The sequence below is a fragment of the Lissotriton helveticus genome, chromosome 4_1 (assembly GCF_964261635.1).
Source record: "Lissotriton helveticus chromosome 4_1, aLisHel1.1, whole genome shotgun sequence".
In the NCBI taxonomy this organism is placed as follows: domain Eukaryota; kingdom Metazoa; phylum Chordata; class Amphibia; order Caudata; family Salamandridae; genus Lissotriton; species Lissotriton helveticus.
The window spans coordinates 983,859,365-983,880,309 of NC_136063.1; the positions used below are offsets into that span (position 1 = coordinate 983,859,365).

The 20,945-nt window shown below is 44.6% G+C and overlaps 1 protein-coding gene across 4 annotated transcripts in view; it reads right to left on the bottom strand.

Annotated features, from left to right (window-relative positions):
• The window catches only part of PHACTR1 (phosphatase and actin regulator 1), a 646,873-nt gene that overhangs the window by 80,978 nt on the left and 544,950 nt on the right, over positions 1-20,945 (bottom strand). For all 4 annotated transcript variants that reach the window (XM_078687609.1, XM_078687610.1, XM_078687612.1 and 1 more), the window contains 2 exons: positions 2,116-2,303; positions 1,655-1,811 (listed from right to left, as the gene is read on the bottom strand). In XM_078687609.1, coding sequence (XP_078543735.1) covers positions 1,655-1,811; positions 2,116-2,303 — 345 coding nt within the window. The remainder of the gene's footprint in view (positions 1-1,654; positions 1,812-2,115; positions 2,304-20,945) is intronic.

Below are 20,945 nucleotides of genomic sequence, written 5' to 3' on the forward strand. Positions count from 1 at the left end.
TTCTCGCTGGCTGGGTCCCGCGTCGTCTCTGCTCCTCAACTGCTCTCCTGCCTCTAGCAGGAAAAAGGTAGCACCCACCCCTAATCCAATCACAATGCTGCAAGGAGCATTGTAATTGGTCGGGACACCGCCCAGCCAGGTGCTAATGTTCCAGCCATGTTTTCCATGTAGGCTGTATTGCAGCCTGAATCGAGAAGGCAAGAGTGCGCATGACTGGTTTGGTCGGATCTAGAGGGCCGACCAAACCAGTCATGCAACCTCGTGAGTGGGCACACCACTCCTCAGCTACCCAACTCTGCTTGCAGAGCAGACCCGCCCGCCTGCAACCAAACCCTTCTGCTTTCTCACAGTGCGAGAAGCAGAACCATAAAATGGTAGTTATTACCTTTTTATGTTTCTGCTTCTCACACTGAGAGAAAGCAGAGGGGCGACGCTCCTCTGCCGTAGTGGAGGAGCTGCCCTTGATCTGGCATGAACTGTAGCTTTTAACAATTTTGAATGCAAAACAGAAGGTTGGAGGAATGGCTCTCAGTGACACTTGCTCACTTCAACGTTCAATTAACTTGCATGAGATAAAGGTTTCTGGATGATAAACAAAGCAGATTTTATCTAATGTTTCTCATTGGCCTTTCCCTTGAAAATAGCATTATAAAAGACAGAAATAATGATATAGCCTGCCACACAACTTTATTATGTGAGGAAGATTGCATGATTGACCATTTCCATGTGGTTTAATACCACAATATTGTGGCTTTAATATTGATATACCAAAATACTGCATTTATAATATTAACTACCAACAAATTGTCACCCTATTAGATGTGAAGTTAACAATAGGAAAACTATACCTCCTGATATATACTCACCCTGTTGATATATGAGTAGTTAATATCATGGGCAGGTTGATATGTCACAATATTATGTTTTTAATATTAATCGATGTAAATGAGAGGGTGAGCATAGAACGAAAGATGTGTTTGTGATAGCGAAGGAACCTTGACTGAATGTCAGCCATGTTTGACAGCAGCACCTTTTAAGAGACATAACAGTGCAGCATTGTAGCATACATATAAACAGTTGTCTTTTTGACATAGTAGACATCAATCATGCTTGAAGCACGCATTCATCACTGGACACTTCTTCAAGCTGTTGGCTGTATTTCTAAAAAGTATTTTATTTAACTGAAGGCAGTCATGATTCAGCATCTGTTGCTGTCAGATGGCATCCGTTACAAAAAGTTTCTACTGTTATTAATTCTTGATTTTACTGTCTACTACAGATGGGTTCCTGTTGGCATCTATATTGCACTGTCAGCTTCATAAACCACTACAGTGAAATCCCATCCCACAGAAGGCCGCAGTAGCCTAAAGAAATAGGGATAAAACAGCTATAAATGCCTTCTAATATATCTAAAGCTTTCCTGCATGCCTCAGCTTGCAGGGATTTATGAGACAGCAATATCTTTTTAAGTGCCTACTCTGGTCAACTGCTTTCTAGTTTGATACACTCAAGCTCAGCGGTTTTCCCTTATTCTTCGCGTTTCATTAAATCTAATCGATTGTTGACCTCATTTCCTGCCCGCCACCTCCTCCAGTCTGATATGTATTCCTGCTCTGCTTCCTGGCGCTTGAGGTACGAAAGGCTTGTGACCTACCTGGTGAGTTTGGTTCCGATCTGATGCCTCAGTTCTAGCCTCTCCTCATCGGACTGCACTGGCAGGATGTTCTTCTCCTCCAGCTCTCGCTTGGAAGGCCTGTTGCTCAGCTTGATGGCCAAGGAGTCCTTCCTGAGAACCTTCAGTGCCAGGGAACCTGTAAATCAAGGAAAGTGATGGCCAAGTTAACCAGCTGCACTGATCTACTGCACGCAAACACCAAAGAGTATGTAAATGTAAGAACACCTAATAAGACATTGCTGGAGTTGAAAGTACAACCGTATAGATTTTTCACTGTTTCGTTAAGAGGATACACAACTCAGGAGGTTTATGTGGGAACAAATATTTTTGTGTTATTGTGGATAAAAACCTGACACCAATAAACCGAACCCCGTGTATAAAAACCCTGACCATAAATGCTAATTTACAATCCAATGGATGAAACTTTTAGTGCTACATACTTCCATACAATGAGTTATCATCATCTTCATCATCGTCATCATCATCATCTCTCGTGTAGAGGCATGACGAGTCTTCGTAGCCAGATTCATGAGGCACATTTTCTTTGTCGTCTGCACATTCAATGACAACAGTTGGCACTTGTCTCATTTCTGGTTTCATGATGTTGTCCGATGAATGTAAACCAGAGCTGTGGGCAGAAGAGATAGAGAAGAGTTACCTCATTAGGAAGTGTTATATCAGCTCAAACCCAGGGCAACAGCCTGGTAATGTTATGTACAGACAGAATACTTTTCCTGTCACCGTCAGAGAATAGGGATTCAGCATAAGGATGCAGCAAGTCTTTGATGTGACTCAAAGAAGTAAAAGTGAAAAAACACAGGTTGGAAATAGCAGGACCTTTAAGGACTTTCATTGAAATGTTCCCCCAGAACCAAGAAAGAACAGTGACAACTGATTCCATAAGCTGTGAAAATGTTACTATTTCTCATCTTTTCCACTTTTCCACAATGTTGTTATCTCAATCTTGTCCACTTTCGCTAGATGGTGGGAAGTCATTGAAGTTTGTGTTGCACAACATTAAGGGCATTATCTAAAGTTTGTCAGTCAGTCTACCATCTGTCATTGTGGCAGAGGTATTTCACCTGCCACCCTACCTGGACTACCACATACCATATTTTTTAGAACATTCTTTATTGGTTATTGAGAACAATAGAAGATACAAATGAAAACAAGCAGTCATAAACATATGCCATTGAGAAAACCTGGCGACAGGAGGGTACAGTTTCAGTTTCTCACCCTAATTCGGAATTATACATTTAGCATCAGATAACATCCAGTCCCATAAGCCCACAAATAGCCAGGAAAATATAAAGCATGTACGTGAGAGTGCCCTGATCACCCACATCAGAAGACATCAAGAAGGATGCACTAGTCTTACCTCCGTGTCCGAGCCGAACCAGAGGGGTGCAAAAATGCAGACCGCAGTCTGCCCCAAGTGTCAAGGTCCTCACCCAGGTAAGGATCGGTTCTACATTTTTTCATTCTCATCTCCTCTGCCATGGTCCACGCCTTCACTCACATTCCCAATGCCCTAGATCAGGACCAGCTATACCCATCCAGGTGATCGCCACGCGCTGCATGGCCATAAAAAGAAGTAAATGTTGAAACTTAAAGACCATTTTCTGGCCCCTACAGCAACTAATATCACCCAGGAGGCAAGTGACTGGGTTTGCTGGACAGGAAATCGGCACCACTGATGTCACCCTCTCAACCACCCGGTCCCAAAAGACAAGCACCGGTGGACAGTGTCAAGTGAGATGCAAGAAGGATGCCGTGAAGTATCCACACTGGAGGCAAGTCTGGGACCTGGAGGGATCTATACTGTGTAACCTGCATGGTGTCATATATGTGCAATAAAGGTTGTGAAGGTGTGTAAGCTTAAACCTACATTGTTCAATATGTAGTGTACCAACCCACTCATACGTAACCACTGCAAGTCCTCAATCTCCAATGCCATATCTCAATTTCAGGCTACCCTAGTGAGGAGGAGATCCTGCCACCCGTCCGCAGAAAGAGACTTATAAAAATGTGTGACCAGGTGACGCCTCATCCAACTCCAACTAGGCCCGAAAAGTAGAAGACGTGGGTGGAGTTGCAGGTAAGGAAGTACAAATGTCCTTAGTAATTGCCAAAAGGCTGGTATGTTGAAGGAATTGCCCCAGGCCTAGAGTAAAATTATCCTGGGCTGCCTCAAAGGAAATGAACTCCTCACTCGGGAAGAGATCACCTAGGGTATCACAGCCACCCTCTTGCCATAGGGTCATGTCCACAGAGTTAGCAAGTGCCCAGAATGCAGGCAGATCACAAAAACAATATTTCCCGGCAAAAGGGGCCCTTCTTTTCACCAACATGACTGTACATTCCCGTAACTGTGCAGTGTGGCACACCAAGGATTTATCGGACCATGCCCTCTATCCACCGTCATCAAAAGTTGAGGAAGTGGGAGAGAACAAGAATCATCCCACAGCAACTTGCGCTCCCAATTCTCCCCATCCACAAGCCAGTGCGCTGCATGCTGAATCTGCGAAACCCAATAATACCTTTCCAAGGTAGGTAGCGCTAACCATGCCCTCCTCCAGAGGGCGATACAGGATGGGTCTGGCCTACCAAGAGCGACCACCCCCCATCAAACCAGAGAGGCAATCAAGGTGCTCAACTGCCGGGAAATGGACAAGGGGAGGCAGTCAAATCAATGTTGGAGACAGTAGAGGCAGCAGGGGAGCAGAAGAATTTTAGAGATGCAACCTCCCCGTAAGGGAGAATGGAAAGGTGTTCCAAATGGAACGGGGGTCTGAAGGTCTCCATGAATTCTAATAATGTTACATTGCAACCATTTTTGAGGGGTGGGTGCTACCATCATGCCTAGGTACCGAAAGTGGTTGGTCTCCCAAGACAGGGGTTAAACCATAAGTTCATAGGGTCCAGAGGCCACATTGCTTCCAGTGGGAAAATCAAGGACTTCTGATGATTAAACCAAAGGACCAACACCTCTCCAAACCTATCTCAAAGGTCTAGCAATCGGGGGAGTGACACCGTTCGGTATGGACAGATAAGAGTGTGTAATCTGCGTACAGAGATACAAGGGGGTTAGTAGCCCCCACAGTAATCCCCCATGGTGCCACCTCCTGTCGAACCAAAATGACCATATTCTCCATGGCCAGAGAAAAAAGAAGCAGGGACATGAGGCACCCCTGTCGCATAACCCTACTAATAGACCAAGCATCTGAGCATAAGTTACCCACATGCACCCTCGCAACAGGACACGTATACAACAGCTGAATCCAGGAGCGGAAAAGGGGACTGATCCTCATAGCGCTGAGGACCCGCATTAGATATGGCCACTCCACCATGTCAAAGGCATTTGCGATATCAATGGAAACAATTGCAAGCTCATCCACCACATGCAAGACATGGGTCAACCACTGTATGTTCATAGTGGTGTTGCGCCCAGGAATAAGTCCACACTGATCTTCATGGACCAAGTGGTGCATGAAGGGACCCAATCAGCAAGTCAGAGCCTTACAAAGGATTTTAGTGTCTGTGTTGATCATGGGCAAAGGTCTGTAAGTGGAGAGATCAGAGGTATCAGACCCTGGTTTTAGCATCATGGATATATAGCACTCCAGCATAGAAGCAGGTAAGATCCCATCACAGTGCGCCCCTAGGAATACTTACAGAAGTCATTGGTTAAGGGATGGAGAGAAATCTTGGTAAAACTCCACCAGAAGGCCATCGCCACCCAGCAACTTGTCCTGGGGTAGCTGTCAGAGCACCACACAGATCTCTTCCAAGGTGAGATCAGCGTCTAGGTGTATGAGTACCACACAGTTTAAACAAGGATCCATTGCGACAATGCAATCCTGGGCAGCAGGTGAAGAATGGAATAAACGCTCTCCAATAAAGTCCTAATGGTCTGACAATGTCCCTCTCAGTGCGTACATACTACTAGTCGAATCACGAAGAAAAAGCACCGGCAAATGAAGAGTTTCCTGTCTAAGGAGCCAGGCCAAAGGGCAGCCGGAGGGGTCACCTTCCCTGTGGAGTAGCTGGCAGTATGACCTAAGAGTGTATTTTTGTTTACTGGCCCCTCACCTCCTCAACATGTCGCAGGCAGGTATCTCCGCTCAAGGTCGGGAGATGTTGACATGCACTTGCTGTTTTACTCGGTCCAGTTCATCCCCCCCCCCCCACAACAGCTTCGACTGGAGCCTCCTCCTCACCCTGCAACAGAGCCCAACACAATGCGTTCTCATCATTATATCCACTATATCAATAGATCAATAAATCCACACTCATTCACATCTATTTTATATGTATATGCAAAAATGTACATTAGTACAAATAATTAAAGAGTTTTGTCAGAAGCCCATTTATCTATCTTCCAGTTAACTATAGCCATAAAGTGCACATGAAACAGAAGCAAGGTTACTGTTGTTCTAAAAGATGAGAAAGAGGTGGGGTTGGTCAATTGAACTGTGTGATTATAGAGTTGCAATCAAGCTCTATAATAATAATTCCTGAGTGCAGGTCACAGGAGAGTGATCTTCCTATTGAAATAAACCTGGACAGAACTAGAGGATTAAGGCAACACTGAAGAAGAAGCATACAAGAATGAAAGTTCGTTGGGGTGAATCAAATATATATTCTAAGACTCTGCATCTTTCAGAAATGAGACTGGAGCACCACATTGGGAGATAGGATTCCAGTCTTACTTGGATGAATGCAGGACATAGGATAGTATTTTTCATCGTTATGTAGGTTATTTGAATTTGGACGAATGGGTTATATGGTGGCTTTTGTGACAGGGCTTTAAAAAGAACTTCAGGTAGGGTGGATTGAGATCAAATGGTTGAGAGGCACATGGCACCCATCATCTTTTCCCTCCACACAATGCACTGGACAACATTTAGCAGAATAGGTCTATCAATGCTGTGGATACCACACGTATTTGGAGATGAATCTCTATGCATCCTGTACACTCATCAAAGAGAGAAAGATTCAGTGACTTCAATTACATAGGTGCAAACAAGGTCTATAGGAGATACAAAGGATGGCTTTTACAGAAATGCTTTACACCCTGATGGCCTATCACTATCATATGAGTGATGTTGTAACATTTAAAACAATGCCAGTGCAGAAAAGAGTTAGAAATGAGCTGATTTTGGCTTATCATACTTCAACAGATTTCACATAAAAGTATACTAGTCCAAGAAATGCTTTTGGAACCGATCAGCTGAAAATGTTCTTCTGCCATATGACTATATTTTGCACGCTTCTTCCCAATTTTCATTTAAATTATTATATTGATTTTAAGCTAAAAAACAACTCAATATTTCCTAATATCTATATTACATAGTTGGGCTCTCATTACGAGTTGCTTGGAGTTTATCAGCAATAATACTCCACCCAGTGTAACCGATGGTGGGATACCAGTTATTATGGGTTCCAATATTACCATGGGACGAGAAGCTGATCACCAAAAAGCCAATTTGGCCATTTTGAATATGGAATATTAGACAAAAAATAGCATGTCATAATGCGAGTTGACACACCGATTTTCACCTGTAAAGCCACAATTCCAGGCATAGTTCTGGGCTAGCACTCTCTTTTCTGAAAAACAAAATCCATCATTTCATTTCAGTAAAAGGTGTGTACTATATCCCGTTCTTTCCAGCAATTACTTAAACGACAAAAATAATTGCTTGAAACAGTCATCCTGAAATTGTCCAAGGCCCATGATATTATTATAGTGGGTTAAATTGAATTGTTCGCCTTCCATATTATTTTGACAAATTTTAATATTTGATCCTAAAAGTTTTAACGTCTGTTACATGCTGTAAATATAAGCATTGTGTTGGCTGCTATGGCATATCATTTGGAACTGCTCCCCAATGTTTCCTGACACTTCACCAGTTTAACAGAAGTACCACAGAAATAGAATAAGGACTTTTATTGCTATCCGTCAAGCTTAAATGCGTTGGTATGTTAGTGGTTTGTAAAAATAACTGATAAAAATTGATAAGGAAAAATAGCCGCTTCCAACAGGTCTATTTCTCTACCTATTTGAAAAAAGTGAAGGGTTGACTGGTAGAATTCAAATGATAGAAAGCAGAAGTAGAAGCGAAAACTGAACCCATGATCATATGACTAAATAGATGAATATTCCGAAATATTGCACAAATGGGGACTCTAAAAATCAAAGTCAGGAATATGAATAGAGGGAGTTTTTCAGTATGCTGTTATAAGAAATGTATCTGTAAGTCTTACAGGCTTCTAAATTGAAGAATCCCAGGATTGAGCAAAGAGGTAACATGTGGGCAGTATACCAAGAGATACATATTTGTTATTTTGTTTTATGATTATTTGCATAGTACCTTGTATTATTAATATGTCACCAGAGCACTTCCTTAATCTGGTTACCTCTTTGCATTTTTCCTTTATGTCTAGCCATTGATAAGTTAAAATACTGCATTTTAGAAGAGCACTTAGATGAGTGAAAGTTAAACAAAATACAATTGGGTGTGACTGATTTCTTGGTATTTGTGTTTCTTCTTTCAAATTTCATTACAAGACCGGAGGCTACATTATGCATAAATCTTTAATGCAGATCCCAGCAGCCGCATCACAATATAACAGTTCCAAAATAGAACAAAGGCAACAGCTAAGAGCCATGAGCCAACAACACACAGCCTCTTTTAAATGCGGCTCCCAAGCAGATAAGTCTACTCTTATACTCTTCTGATTAATTATGTTTTTCTAGCCTTATTGGTTTAGTATATTGCTTATAGCGTTTTTAATGGGTTATTATATGACCTTGTGGGGTTTGGCCTAGTATGGGTGTGTATTTATGGTGTGATAGTTTCCCTCCCCCATAACCTACACGCCCTCCCTCTACCAATTTCCAATATATGGAAATTCCCTCTTCGCAAACCCCCCCCCCCCCCCCGCGCGCCTATGCGGTTTCCCCCAATGACCTTACTTTGTCTGTCATTTTAATTAGAACTATCCGGCCTTCCTGACTTTCTCCGCGCTTAGCGCGTCCTCCCCTGGCGATAACCATCGTTATTTTCGGGCGAGGGTAGTTACCCTCACCTTCTTACTGACCCCCCTTGGCGGTTTCATTTCCTCCTCGCGCTCGGCAGCCGGTTTCACCGCGCTCGGCAGCCCGAGGTTGTGGCATCTTCCCCTCGCGCTTGGCAGCGCGAGGCTGTGGCGCATTAGAGGAACGGCCCTGAGCGGCAATGACGCGGCGTCGTCGTGCTGCTAAGGTCCTTTCCTCTCCCTCGCACGCGCCGGCAAGCTTCTGACAGCGTGCCCATGGCAACCCCTGCCTCACTCGCGCTGTCCCCCTAGCGCAAGCGGCAGTTTAGAGACTAACGCGCCCATAACTACGGATAACTACAGAATTACTTACAAATTAATTTTAAATTGCGGGGACCTCTCTATCCGAGTCCCTTTCTCTCTGGAACACGTTGTTGTGCCTCAGCTGGCACATTATTGGCGTTTTCTGCCATATCTAAATATCAGCTGGTCTTTTCCACCCTATTTCCCTTCAAAGCATTTCAGGCCCATGTCTAGCTCAAGCTCTGAGGAGGCTTCGGCCCCTTCCCAAGACCTGGCCAGTATCCAGTTTAATAAAATACTCCAGAAGGAGATGAAAAGCTGCCTGAGGGAGGGGCTCGCTCAGATCATTAGTTCCAAGCGCCCCCCTCAAGAAGACGGCACAGCCCGGGGTAAGAGACTAAAGAAGAATAACCATAATGAGTTGAGCATGGGGGGTCCTTGCACCTCATCGGATAAAGGAGGTCTTAGCACCTCAAGGAATGAAGGAGGTCTTCGCACCTCAAGCAGTATGGGTGTCCTTAGCGGCACAAAGAAACAAGGTGTCCAAAGCGACACACGCTCAACCGATGCTCATGACAGCTATGACGATATTGGTTCGGATGACTCCGAATTCCTCGACGAGTATGTCCTCGACCTTAATGATGAGGAGCACGACTTCGGAGACCCTACTGAAGAGGGTACATCCTCCTCAAGAGATGTAATCTGTAACCCCTTGGGCGAGGAGATGCTCTCTCCTCAAAACTTGAAACACCCCCGAAGCTCCGAATGGTTCCCTCAGGAACACGTTGCGAAGTTCGTCAAAAAGTGGATCAGGTTCCCCTTGGAGAACGAGACTCGCAACATTCTACGAGCAGAATGCGCTAGGCCTTCCGTGGGTGATAAGTCCTGTTACACCCCTAATCTCGACCCGGATCTAATTAAATTCCTTTTCAAGCTGGGGCGTGACCCCAGGAAAGGTATGGAGAAATCCCTGAAGGTTTGCCAGGATCGCCTTCTCGACGTTCTTGGCCCCCTCACGAGGATTCTCGACTCTGCAGAACAGAGCCACATTGAAGGTACTCGCCTCGATGCCGAATTGATTAGGGGCTGGAGCCAAAGGGCCATTATCCTTTTGGGAAATGCAAACGCAGGCATCAACGCCGAAAGGCGTAGAGTGGTCCTCACACGGATTAACCCTAAGCTCAGTGATCTTGCCGATAAAGAACCTACTAAAAACCAGAAAGGTCTCCTGTTTGGTGAAGATCTGATTAAATCCCTTGGGAAATATGTCTCGACCTTTACGGCCCTGGACAGGGCACAGCAAAATATGCGAAAAGTTTTTAATTCAGGCAATAACCTTTTCGGAAGGGCCGGAAGACGAGGCCAATCTTCCGGCCGCTACTTCCAGAGGCCCAACTTCAGATCACGTGGAACTGGCAGAGGATACCAGCAATTTCAACAGTACCAGCAATATCCAACCCCGCAGTTCTACCCCCAGAGAGGTAGAGGACAGCGCGGCAGAGGCTTCAGATCTCGTGGATCAAGCGTCCAGAATAATCCCTCAGGTGAGCGCTCCCCCCCTCCCTTCCCTTTCTTTCCCCTTAAAGGTAGGGGGCAGACTGAAATATTTCTTGGAAAATTGGGAATGCATCACTCAAGATGCTTGGGTTCTGAGCACTGTGAGAGGCTTTGCCATAGATTTCGAGTCCGAACCCGTCCAGACTTCGCTCCCAATGTGTATTCCCATGTGCCAAGCTCAACAAGACATCATCGAGGAGGAAATCTCCTCAATGATTCAAAAAGGTGCTGTACTGGAGGTCCCCTTGGACCTCTTGGGGTTCGTAAGCAACCTCTTTTTAGTCGAAAAGAAGGACAAGGGTTGGAGGCCGGTTATAAACCTCCGCCAAGTAAACAGGTTCATTTCTTACAGACATTTCAAGATGGAGGGCATTCACCTCCTGAGGGACCTTCTTCTAGAAGGGGACTGGTTAGTCAAATTAGACCTCAAAGACGCCTACTTTACCATCCCCATGGCCAAGGCTCATCAGCGCTTTCTCCAGTTTTTATGGAAAGACCGCTTGTACCAGTTTCAAGCTCTGCCCTTTGGCCTCTCTTCCGCACCATGGTGCTTCACCAAGGTCATGAGGGCCGTTGTGTCTCACCTAAGATCAAGGGGTGTTCGTCTCATTATCTATCTGGACGATATTCTCATTATGGCGCAAGAAAGGGCGCAGTTGATTCGGGACCTAGATTTTTCTATGAAACTCATAGAAAGCCTAGGTTTCATTATAAACAAGGAGAAGTCCTCCCTGACTCCCTCAACATCGTTGGAGTTCCTGGGTTTCACGGTCGACACCTCTCGTTGCCTCCTCCTCCTTCCTTCCAAGAAGATCTCAAAAATAAAGAAGCAAATAAAGCATGCTTTGGGCCGTCAGAATCTCTCCCTCAGAGACTTGGCCAGACTTCTAGGCCTCCTTTCATCTTCAATTCAAGCTATATTTCCAGGCCCGCTCAACTATCGGGCTCTTCAGAGGCTCAAAGCGAGAGCTCTGAGGTCAGGTCTCTGGTATGGGGACCTTGTTACTCTGGATTCGGATTCTCGTTCAGAGTTGCTTTGGTGGCTGAACAACCTGGAGGCATGGAACGGGAAAGCCATCTTTGGCTCATCCCCGGATTTCGTCCTGGAATCAGATGCCAGCCTGCACGGCTGGGGTGCTTGCCTCTCGAATCAAAACACAGGAGGTCTTTGGTCTCAGGAGGAATCTCTCCGCCACATAAATTTCCTGGAATTGACCGCCGGTCTTTATGCTCTCATGAGCTTCAGGAATTCTCTTCAGGGCAGGTCCGTCCTGTTGAAGATGGACAACATGTCTGCTGTGGCCTATGTCAATCGCCTCGGAGGCACCAAGTCGGCAGACCTCTCAGACCTAGCCAAGAAGCTTTGGATGTTCTGCCTGGAGCACAAGATTGCTCTGAGAGCAGAATACCTTCCAGGTGCCGCCAATTCCTCCGCGGACTGGAACTCACGCTTCCTCGTGGATTTCAGCGACTGGAAGCTGAATCCCTGTGTCTTCCGGACCCTGAATCAGATCTGGGGTCCCCTAGAGGTGGATCTCTTTGCAAGCAGACTCACCTCCCAACTTCCGGATTATTTCAGCTGGATGCCCGACCCGGGTGCTCGGGCATTCAACTCCTTCCTCCAACATTGGGGCAATCTCCGGGGTTATGCCTTCCCTCCTTTTTCAATGATTCAGCGAGTACTTCAGAAGGTGAGGCACGACAAATGTCTCCTCCTCCTAATAACCCCCTTCTGGCCCTCCCAGGCCTGGTTTCCCACTGTTCTGGAATTGACTTGCAGCATTCCCTTCCTGATCCCTTCACTGGAGGATCTCCTCGTAGACTCGGACAATCGCGTCCATCCTCTGATCCTCAATCGGAGTTTATCCCTTCTTGCCTGGAGGGTGTCAGGAGATCTAACGAGATCTCAGGCCTTTCGAACTCAGCTTCAATCCTCCTCAGGGAGTCTTGGGCACCAGGCACCCATTATAGATACAATAGAATATGGAAACTCTGGGTTTGTTGGTGCCTGGAGAGGAACCTGGATCCCTTGGAGGCCCCTATTGTTGATGTGACTAATTTTCTAGTTGAACAATTCGAGAAGGGCCTTAGTTACAGGTCTATTAATTGTTTTAGATCTGCAATTTCTGCAGGCCATTCCCTTGTTAATGGTAGGTCCATTGGTAAAAATGTCATTGTTTGCAGGGTCATGAAGGCTATTCGTATCAAAAGGCCTCCTAGACCCAAATATGACGTCCTTTGGGACGTTGATTTGATTCTTCGTCTCTTTTCGGACTGGCCCTCTAATTCTCTCCTTAACAGGAGAAATCTTTCTTTTAAACTGGCTACCCTTCTATGCCTTGTTTCGTGCAGAAGGTCTTCAGACATTCGTTCCCTGGATATTACTTATCGCTCTTATAACCCGTTTGGCGTTAAGTTTGACGTCTACAGGAGGACAAAAACTATGTCTGACTCCATTTTCTATCCTCGTTTTGACCTTCATCCTAAACTCTGCGTTGTCAACTGCATGAAAGAGTATGACCTTAGAATGTCTGGACTTCGTCCAGTCGGCGTTAATCAATTACTTATTTCCTTCGTTAGACCTCATAGAGCTATTAGCTCCCCCACTATTGCTAGGTGGATTAAATCCATTATGAGCTTAGCTGGAGTGGATTTGACCAAATTTCAAGCTCACTCCCTTAGAGGTGCTATGGCTAGCAAATCACTCTGGTCTGGAGGTAGGTTGGATGACATCTTGAAAGCTGCTGACTGGTCCAATGCCGGCACCTTTGCGCGTCATTATTGTAAACCTATCCAACACATGTCTGATGCTGTTTTAGGAAGCTTCCAACATGCATAATGTAGCCTCCGGTCTTGTAATGAAATTGCGATTCTCATATTTACATGACTAGAGAATCTGGATTTCATTAAAGACTCGGAGGCTGACATTATCCCCCCCTCCCTCCACCGGAGGAATGTCAATTTATGCATTTTACCATGTACAATTTATTGTAATGTATTGCAATGCTTACTGCCTTTGTTTTCCCTCTTGTGACATGTTTGGATTGGTTTCGTTTGGACTTCTTGGACTAATTCCGTTGTCCTTTCAGATGTTGCCTGATCCTGTATTCGTCTCTCAAGAGAACTTCCTGGGACATCCTTCCTGGATTTCTTCCTTCTACCTTCTACAGTCAAGTTTCGTGATGTTCTGCCTTCCATCGTTGTGGAATTTCTACTCAAGCCTTTGATTTCTTCCTGAACTTTTCTACTTTTTCCTCATTTAAAAGAGGCTGTGTGTTGTTGGCTCATGGCTCTTAGCTGTTGCCTTTGTTCTATTTTGGAACTGTTATATTGTGATGCGGCTGCTGGGATCTGCATTAAAGATTTATGCATAATGTCAGCCTCCGAGTCTTTAATGAAATCCAGATTCTCTAGTCATGTAAATATGAGAATCGCAATTTCAATGTTAGTGACCTTCATGAATGTGTCCAAAAGTTGAAGAGTACTAAAAAGCGGATGTATTTTATTTCATAGGACAATAGTTTTTCACTAACTAAATGTAGGAAGGAGAAAGCTTTTTAAAAAAATGGGAATATTGACACTAACGCAATACAAATGGTCAAGAAACAAGTGCTCAGGTCCCAATGAAAGGTGCATATTGGTATCACAAAGCAGGCAGAAATAATCTTTTTAGGAGAAAGCAATCCTTCTGGTAAAAACTGATTATGAATGTGACTGTCTATTAGCCTACACAGTGAGATAATTGAGAGGGAGTAACTTTATACATGAAGTTTATACATTGATTTGGAATGTCAAAGGTCTTTTCCAGACTACAAAAAACATACAACTAATTAGAGATTCAAGGACATGAAAAGAAGTGTATAACTAAAAAGAAGGAAACCGGGCTAAAGCAAAAGATTTTTGGAAAAGGTAACGATCCCTGAACTTTCAGAAGAAGGTACAACATTTCTAAATGCATCAATTCAATAACAAGAAAATATGTCTTCCATAGATTCTCAATTCATACGCCACTGGGTCTTGATTGATTTGCTAAACTTTTTATTCCAAAACCTTTTCGAAATATATAATATAAATACTATAGAAAACAAATTTCAAGATCATATGAAAGTAGTCAGGACATTAAAAACAAAAATATTGTGGGGCTATATTTTTGGAAATTATATCTATGATAAAATATGTATATCAGGAAATATTCTGACAAGGATATTCTGGTGCCATATTAATTTCGAAATCAGGTAAGGATCTTCATAGGTATTCCACCTTAATATAGATTGCAGAATACTATGCTACAAAAATATTGTGGCAAAAATATCAAGAGGCAAAATATTGTGAAGTTTTACTAAACTCCACATCTACGTACCTTGAAAATATATATATCTTCAAGGCAAGTAGCTGTAGAATTAAGAATAGTAAATCTATACTTACCTTTATGCACTTACCTTCTCAATTTTTTCTCCTTGATATTTTAACCATGATTTTTGGTAGTTCGATATTTTTGTTGTCGATTTTTTGACATACAACTCTAGCTACTCTCGTGTCATACAACTCTAGTTACAGCTCCATTTTCACAATAAAGTTGAATATAATATCATAACAACATTTGAGTATATGGTTATAAATAAGATATTAAAAAGAATAAAGCAATACGCTTTTTTCTTGACAAGGCCTGACAGAACTTAAATCAGTACAAAAGGGGATGATGGACGGAGCGCTTGAACAAATCAAACACTCACCCCCAGTCAACTGACCTGGGTTTAATCCATCACCATTCTTTAGTTCACTCAGCCACCCCAGTTCAGACATGGCTATATGCAAATCAGTCTGACCCTGTGCCTCGTGGGAACAGTCCAGCCCGAACTGCCAAGCCATGTCTTCCCTGGACCGGAAACAAGCATCCTGGGACCGGTTTCGGATTCATAATCCTCATCAGCCAGGCTATCTTGAATCCAGTGGCCAAGTGAACAAGGGACTCACGTCTGAGCATACCCTGCCACACTTAGGGCGAACAAAGCAATACAAAAGGGGATGATGGACGGAGCGCTTGAACAAATCACTCACCCCCAGTCAACTGATCTGGGTTTAATCCATCACCATTCTTTAGCTCACTCAGCCACCCCAGTTCAGACATGGCTATATGCAAATCAGTCTGACCCTGTGCCTCGTGGGAACAGTCCAGCCCGAACTGCCATGCCATGTCTTCCCTGGACCGAAAACAAGCATCCTGGGACCGGTTTCGGATTCATAATCCTCATCAGCCAGGCTATCTTGAATCCAGTGGCCAAGTGAACAAGGGACTCACGTCTGAGCATACCCTGCCACACTTAGGGCGAACAAAGCGATACAAATGGGGATGATGGGCGGTCCCAGGATGCTTGTTTCCGGTCCAGGGAAGACATGGCTTGGCAGTTCGGGCTGAACTGGGGTGGCTGAGTGAACTAAAGAATGGTGATGGATTAAACCCAGATCAGTTAACTGGGGGTGAGTGTTTGATTTGTTCAAACGCTCCGTCCATCATCCCCTTTTGTATCGCTTTGTTCGCCCTAAGTGTGGCAGGGTATGCTCAGACGTGAGTCTCTTGTTCACTTGGCCACTGAATTCAAGATAGCCTGGCTGATGAGGATTATGAATCCGAAACCGGTCCCAGGATGCTTGTTTCCAGTCCAGAAAAGACATGGCTTGGCAGTTCGGGCTGGACTGTTCCCACGAGGCACAGGGGCAGACTGATTTGCATATAGCCATGTCTGAACTGGGGTGGCTGAGTGAACTAAAGAATGGTGATGGATTAAACTCAGATCAGTTGACTGGGGGTGAGTGTTTGATTTGTTCAAGCGCTCCGTTCATCATCCCCTTTTGTATCGCTTTGTTCCCCCTAAGTGTGGCAGGGTATGCTCAGACGTGAGTCCCTTGTTCACTTGGCCACTGGATTCAAGATAGCCTGGCTGATGAGGATTATGAATCCGAAACCGGTCCCAGGATGCTTGTTTCCGGTCCAGGGAAGACATGGCTTGGCAGTTCGGGCTGGACTGTTCCCATGAGGCACAGGGTCAGACTGATTTGCATATAGCCATGTCTGAACTGGGGTGGCTGAGTGAACTAAAGAATGGTGATGGATTAAACCCAGATCAGTTGACTGGGGGTGAGTGTTTGATTTGTTCAAGCGCTCCGTCCATCATCCCCTTTTGTATCGCTTTGTTCGCCCTAAGTGTGGCAGGGTATGCTCAGACGTGAGTCCCTTGTTCACTTGGCCACTGGATTCAAGATAGCCTGGCTGATGAGGATTATGAATCCGAAACCGGTCCCAGGATGCTTGTTTCCGGTCCAGGGAAGACATGGCTTGGCAGTTCGGGCTGGACTGTTCCCACGAGGCACAGGGTCAGACTGATTTGCATATAGCCATGTCTGAACTGGGGTGGCTGAGTGAACTAAAGAATGGTGATGGATTAAACCCAGATCAGTTGACTGGGGGTGAGTGTTTGATTTGTTCAAACGCTCCGTCCATCATCCCCTTTTGTAGAACTTAAATCAGACCAGTCATTGATGCAGCAAGAATCTGTAGTGCTAGAGGCACTCTTGTGGTCTGACACCCAGTGATGACTTTTGACTACCATTATTTTAATTGACTTTGGTGTGTTATTTTATCCTAGCCTGAATGTACGACGTCCTGCATATGCCTTGTTTCTTTTAAAGGTTTCTTTATTGTAATCTTGCAATCTTACAGTGGGAGCTGACACCGTAGAACAGCCTTGCCAAGAACAGAACGTGTGGGATGTGCATTTGAAAGCATGAGAGAGAGAGAGGTGTGGAATGTACTTTTTGGTCTTAAATTGCAGTGTTATGTGCAGTGGTGCACAAATGTACACTGTATTGTACATTGAGAGATGAAGTATGTGATGCTGTAGGCAGTGGTGCACAAATGTGCACTGCGTTGTACACTGGGAAGTATTATTAATTTATTACTATTGGCTTTGACATGGCCTCAAGTCATCCTGAATTCTGACTCTGCCTTGCTTGAGCTTTATCTGCGCGCACAGACACCATTGCAAGTTGTTTGAGTTAATCACGTTCAAGTATTGTTTTGTGAGAGATTGATTAATGTACCTGTAGCGGGGAGAGCTTACCTTCGGAAGAAGGGACCCCTGTGGTGGAACGGTGGGTCTCTGACGTGGCTGCCCCTCCCTCTTTTTCCCCACATCAGGACAACTGGCAACCCGACTCTATGACAAGCTGGACAGACAACATCGACGAGGAAGGTGAAGGTTCCTTTAACTGGGAGAGTTGCCAGGACGAAACCACACCCCTGACTGACGTCTACACTGCCGGATTGGTAAAAAGCAAGGAAGTGGAGAGAACGGCATGTGACATCACCGAGCCAAGACCCGAGGAGTTCGAGCAGGTCGTGAGGAAGCGGAGAGAAGCACCTGAGGACGGAGAAGTGTCATCCCGAAGAGCAGAGGCGGTAGAAGGAGAGGAGGCCCAGCCAGAGGAAAAGGAAAAGCTAGGAGGCCACCGCCAACGCGAGTCGCCCAGCCACACTCACCAGGGAGTGTGGCTCCACCAGGTACGGCAGCGCGTTACTGAGTGGTTTGGGAAGAGGGGAGACACTGCGTAATACCCGGAGAGCCTGCCTGTTGTTCTGCTTGCTGCCCCTAGAGTAAATAGCAGAAGGTCCTTGTGTCTGAAGTTGACGGAGCACTAGTCGGCCTTAGATGCACGAAACACGGTGACCCTTACACACCCCGGGTTCCCCCATGGGTATCCTTCCTTAAAGAACCCTTCCTAATGTTAGTCCTCATTTTTATTTTCACGCATGTACTTCGGTGGAGCAACCGAGGAAGCGCTGGACCCCGAAAAAGAGAGCAGTAAACCCCAGACGAAAACAGGAGGAGGGGGAGTCAATCCGGCCATATTATCAAGAGAACGAACTTCACAAAGGAAAAAGAGGACATTTATAAAAATAAGACCCTATATACCTCGGTCCAGTCTCCGTGCCCTTCATTCTCCCCCATCACCCCCGCAACAGTACCCTGGAAGGCTTTCGTGAGCTTCGTCAAGATAAAGGCTGGAACATGCAAGAATGTAGAGGGAGCGTAGGAACTCCTTCCGGCCATGCGATGCTTGCCTGGATGCTGGCCAATTCCAGTAAGTTTCCCTGTGCGGGGAGGAAGACTCTTGATCCGCTAGTGTGCATTTCGAGACTTTAAAGCTGAGGGTTGTTGACTTAGAAACCAGGATTTTGGAATCCGAATGGGGACGGACTCGTCTACTTCACTACAGCAGAACCCTGGTTGCTGAGGCTCTTATCTCCGGCTGTTGAATCCCCCGGTCAGGAGTGGTCTAAGATGCAGTGTTTGCACCAGGTAAAGTGTTGAGTTTTGATTAATGCCACTGTGATGTGTGGCCAGTGGATTTGATGATTTGGGGTGTTTTCTTTGTGATGTGTAAATGAGTCAGAGTGCACATCCAAAGTAATCGTTTGAAGAATTCAGTGTATATATCTTTCTTATCTCTTGCAGGACGTCCAGTATATTTGCTTGAGTTTTATCTCATATTGTTTGCTGCTGTATATCGTATCCATGCATGTAACTGTTTGTTGTATCCTATGACAGGTAGCCAGAAAGAGTTTTGTAAGTTCCTTTATTAGTTCCAAGTTGGAGGCAGTAAATATATAGAGCAGCTTGCATTTACCAAGTGTATTATTATTGCTTGCATATAAAAATATATCTCTATGTGTATTTGAATGTGGTGCATGTGGCATCTGGGAAAACCTTTCTGTTAGAGAGCATTGCATGAAATAAAACCGCAAGCCTTATCCTAAAAAGAGAGTCTTTGCATTTTGTAAAATAAAACCCTTTTATAGGAGTTGTTGTGTTTTACATTTTGCTATGCCGTGTTTGAGCCACCGTGTGGGAGATTCTGTATTATCTGACAGGCAGAACAAGACAGCATCATCAATGAAAAGTATGCTGTTCATTTTCTACTAAGTATACACAAAGAAAACCCATGTGGCAACAGTATTTGTCAATCTATGCATCACTGTACAAAACATTCTTTAGAAGAGTACTTTTGGGAGTGCTAATGGCATTCTGTTTTGAAAGTTCTGTCAGATTTCTGCATTGGTTGTACATTTTGAGAGTCTATTAATGTTTTAATAGATACGAAACAGGACTGTCCACTCACAACAGCTCAGTTTTCATTGACTTTAGAGCCTGTAGCTTAACCATGCCATGATGGGGGCTTAAGGGATCAAGCCAATGTTGTTGGAATTGAAGCCACTACTGTATACACATAGTATGATTCTGACATTCTGTGACCAAGACAGCTTGAGGACTGTTTGTATGTTTTAGGTGATATTTGGTGATTCCTTTTTTATCAATCAAGTTGTATTATATATTGGATGACACTGAGTGTACAAAGTATTTTTACTGTACTAAGACTTTCAATTTACTATATGCCATCGAGAGATAAAGAGAAAAGCCTATGGCCTTCCCCACAGACTGATTATGTATATCTAGTGGCATCTAAAGCATGATACATCTGCTCTTAACCATGGTGCCAAAAAGAATATTGCGGTCCATTTTCCGAACCCTAGATCCCTGGATATTTCCACGTGGCTCTCCACGGGATAACAATACAGAAATGATTCTGGTGGGCAGAAGAGGCCTTGTGGGGCCCTCCGGAGAGGGGGTTTGTTCAGCCCCTTCTTGAAGTAGATGGGTCTCCGCAGGATGCCCTCATACTACTGATTGTTTCAGGGAGACATGGCAGTGTCTCATATACTAGCAGTTCCAAGGCAGGCCACCGAACTGATGGTCTAATTTTTAGCAGTGTGCAGCCATCCACCACCAGATCCATAATGCTAGGAAGCCAGCAGTGTGAGGCCAGAACTAAATTTGCACGGGGCACAGTCCCATTCAAATGAATACTGTACTAAATATGCATGGTGCTTGCCCCATTCAAATTAAGTTCCACCCAACAACAGTGATGGTCAGAGACTTCCAACCGTGAAAAAAAATTATGTAATGAAGGCCTATCAGAAAAAGCTGTTTATGGCCAGAATAACAAAAACCCCAGTGAAAATACCCACACAAAAAAATTGAGAATAAAAATGAACCAAAAGTCAGTAGAGACGCTTAACTGTTTACAGGACACATATTAAAATGTGGAATCAGATTTAGTAAGATTGATGGATCAAAATATTTTAAGATAGCTTCTGAACAACAGTTCTTGTTCGGGAGGTCATAAAAAAAGGGCAATTTAAATCACATTTTCTCGAACTATCCTCTAGTAGAAGCCTTTTGGGAGGACAGATCATGCAGAACTATTTTGATTTCAGACTTTAATCTGCATACTGGAAGTCGTTAATTGTTTT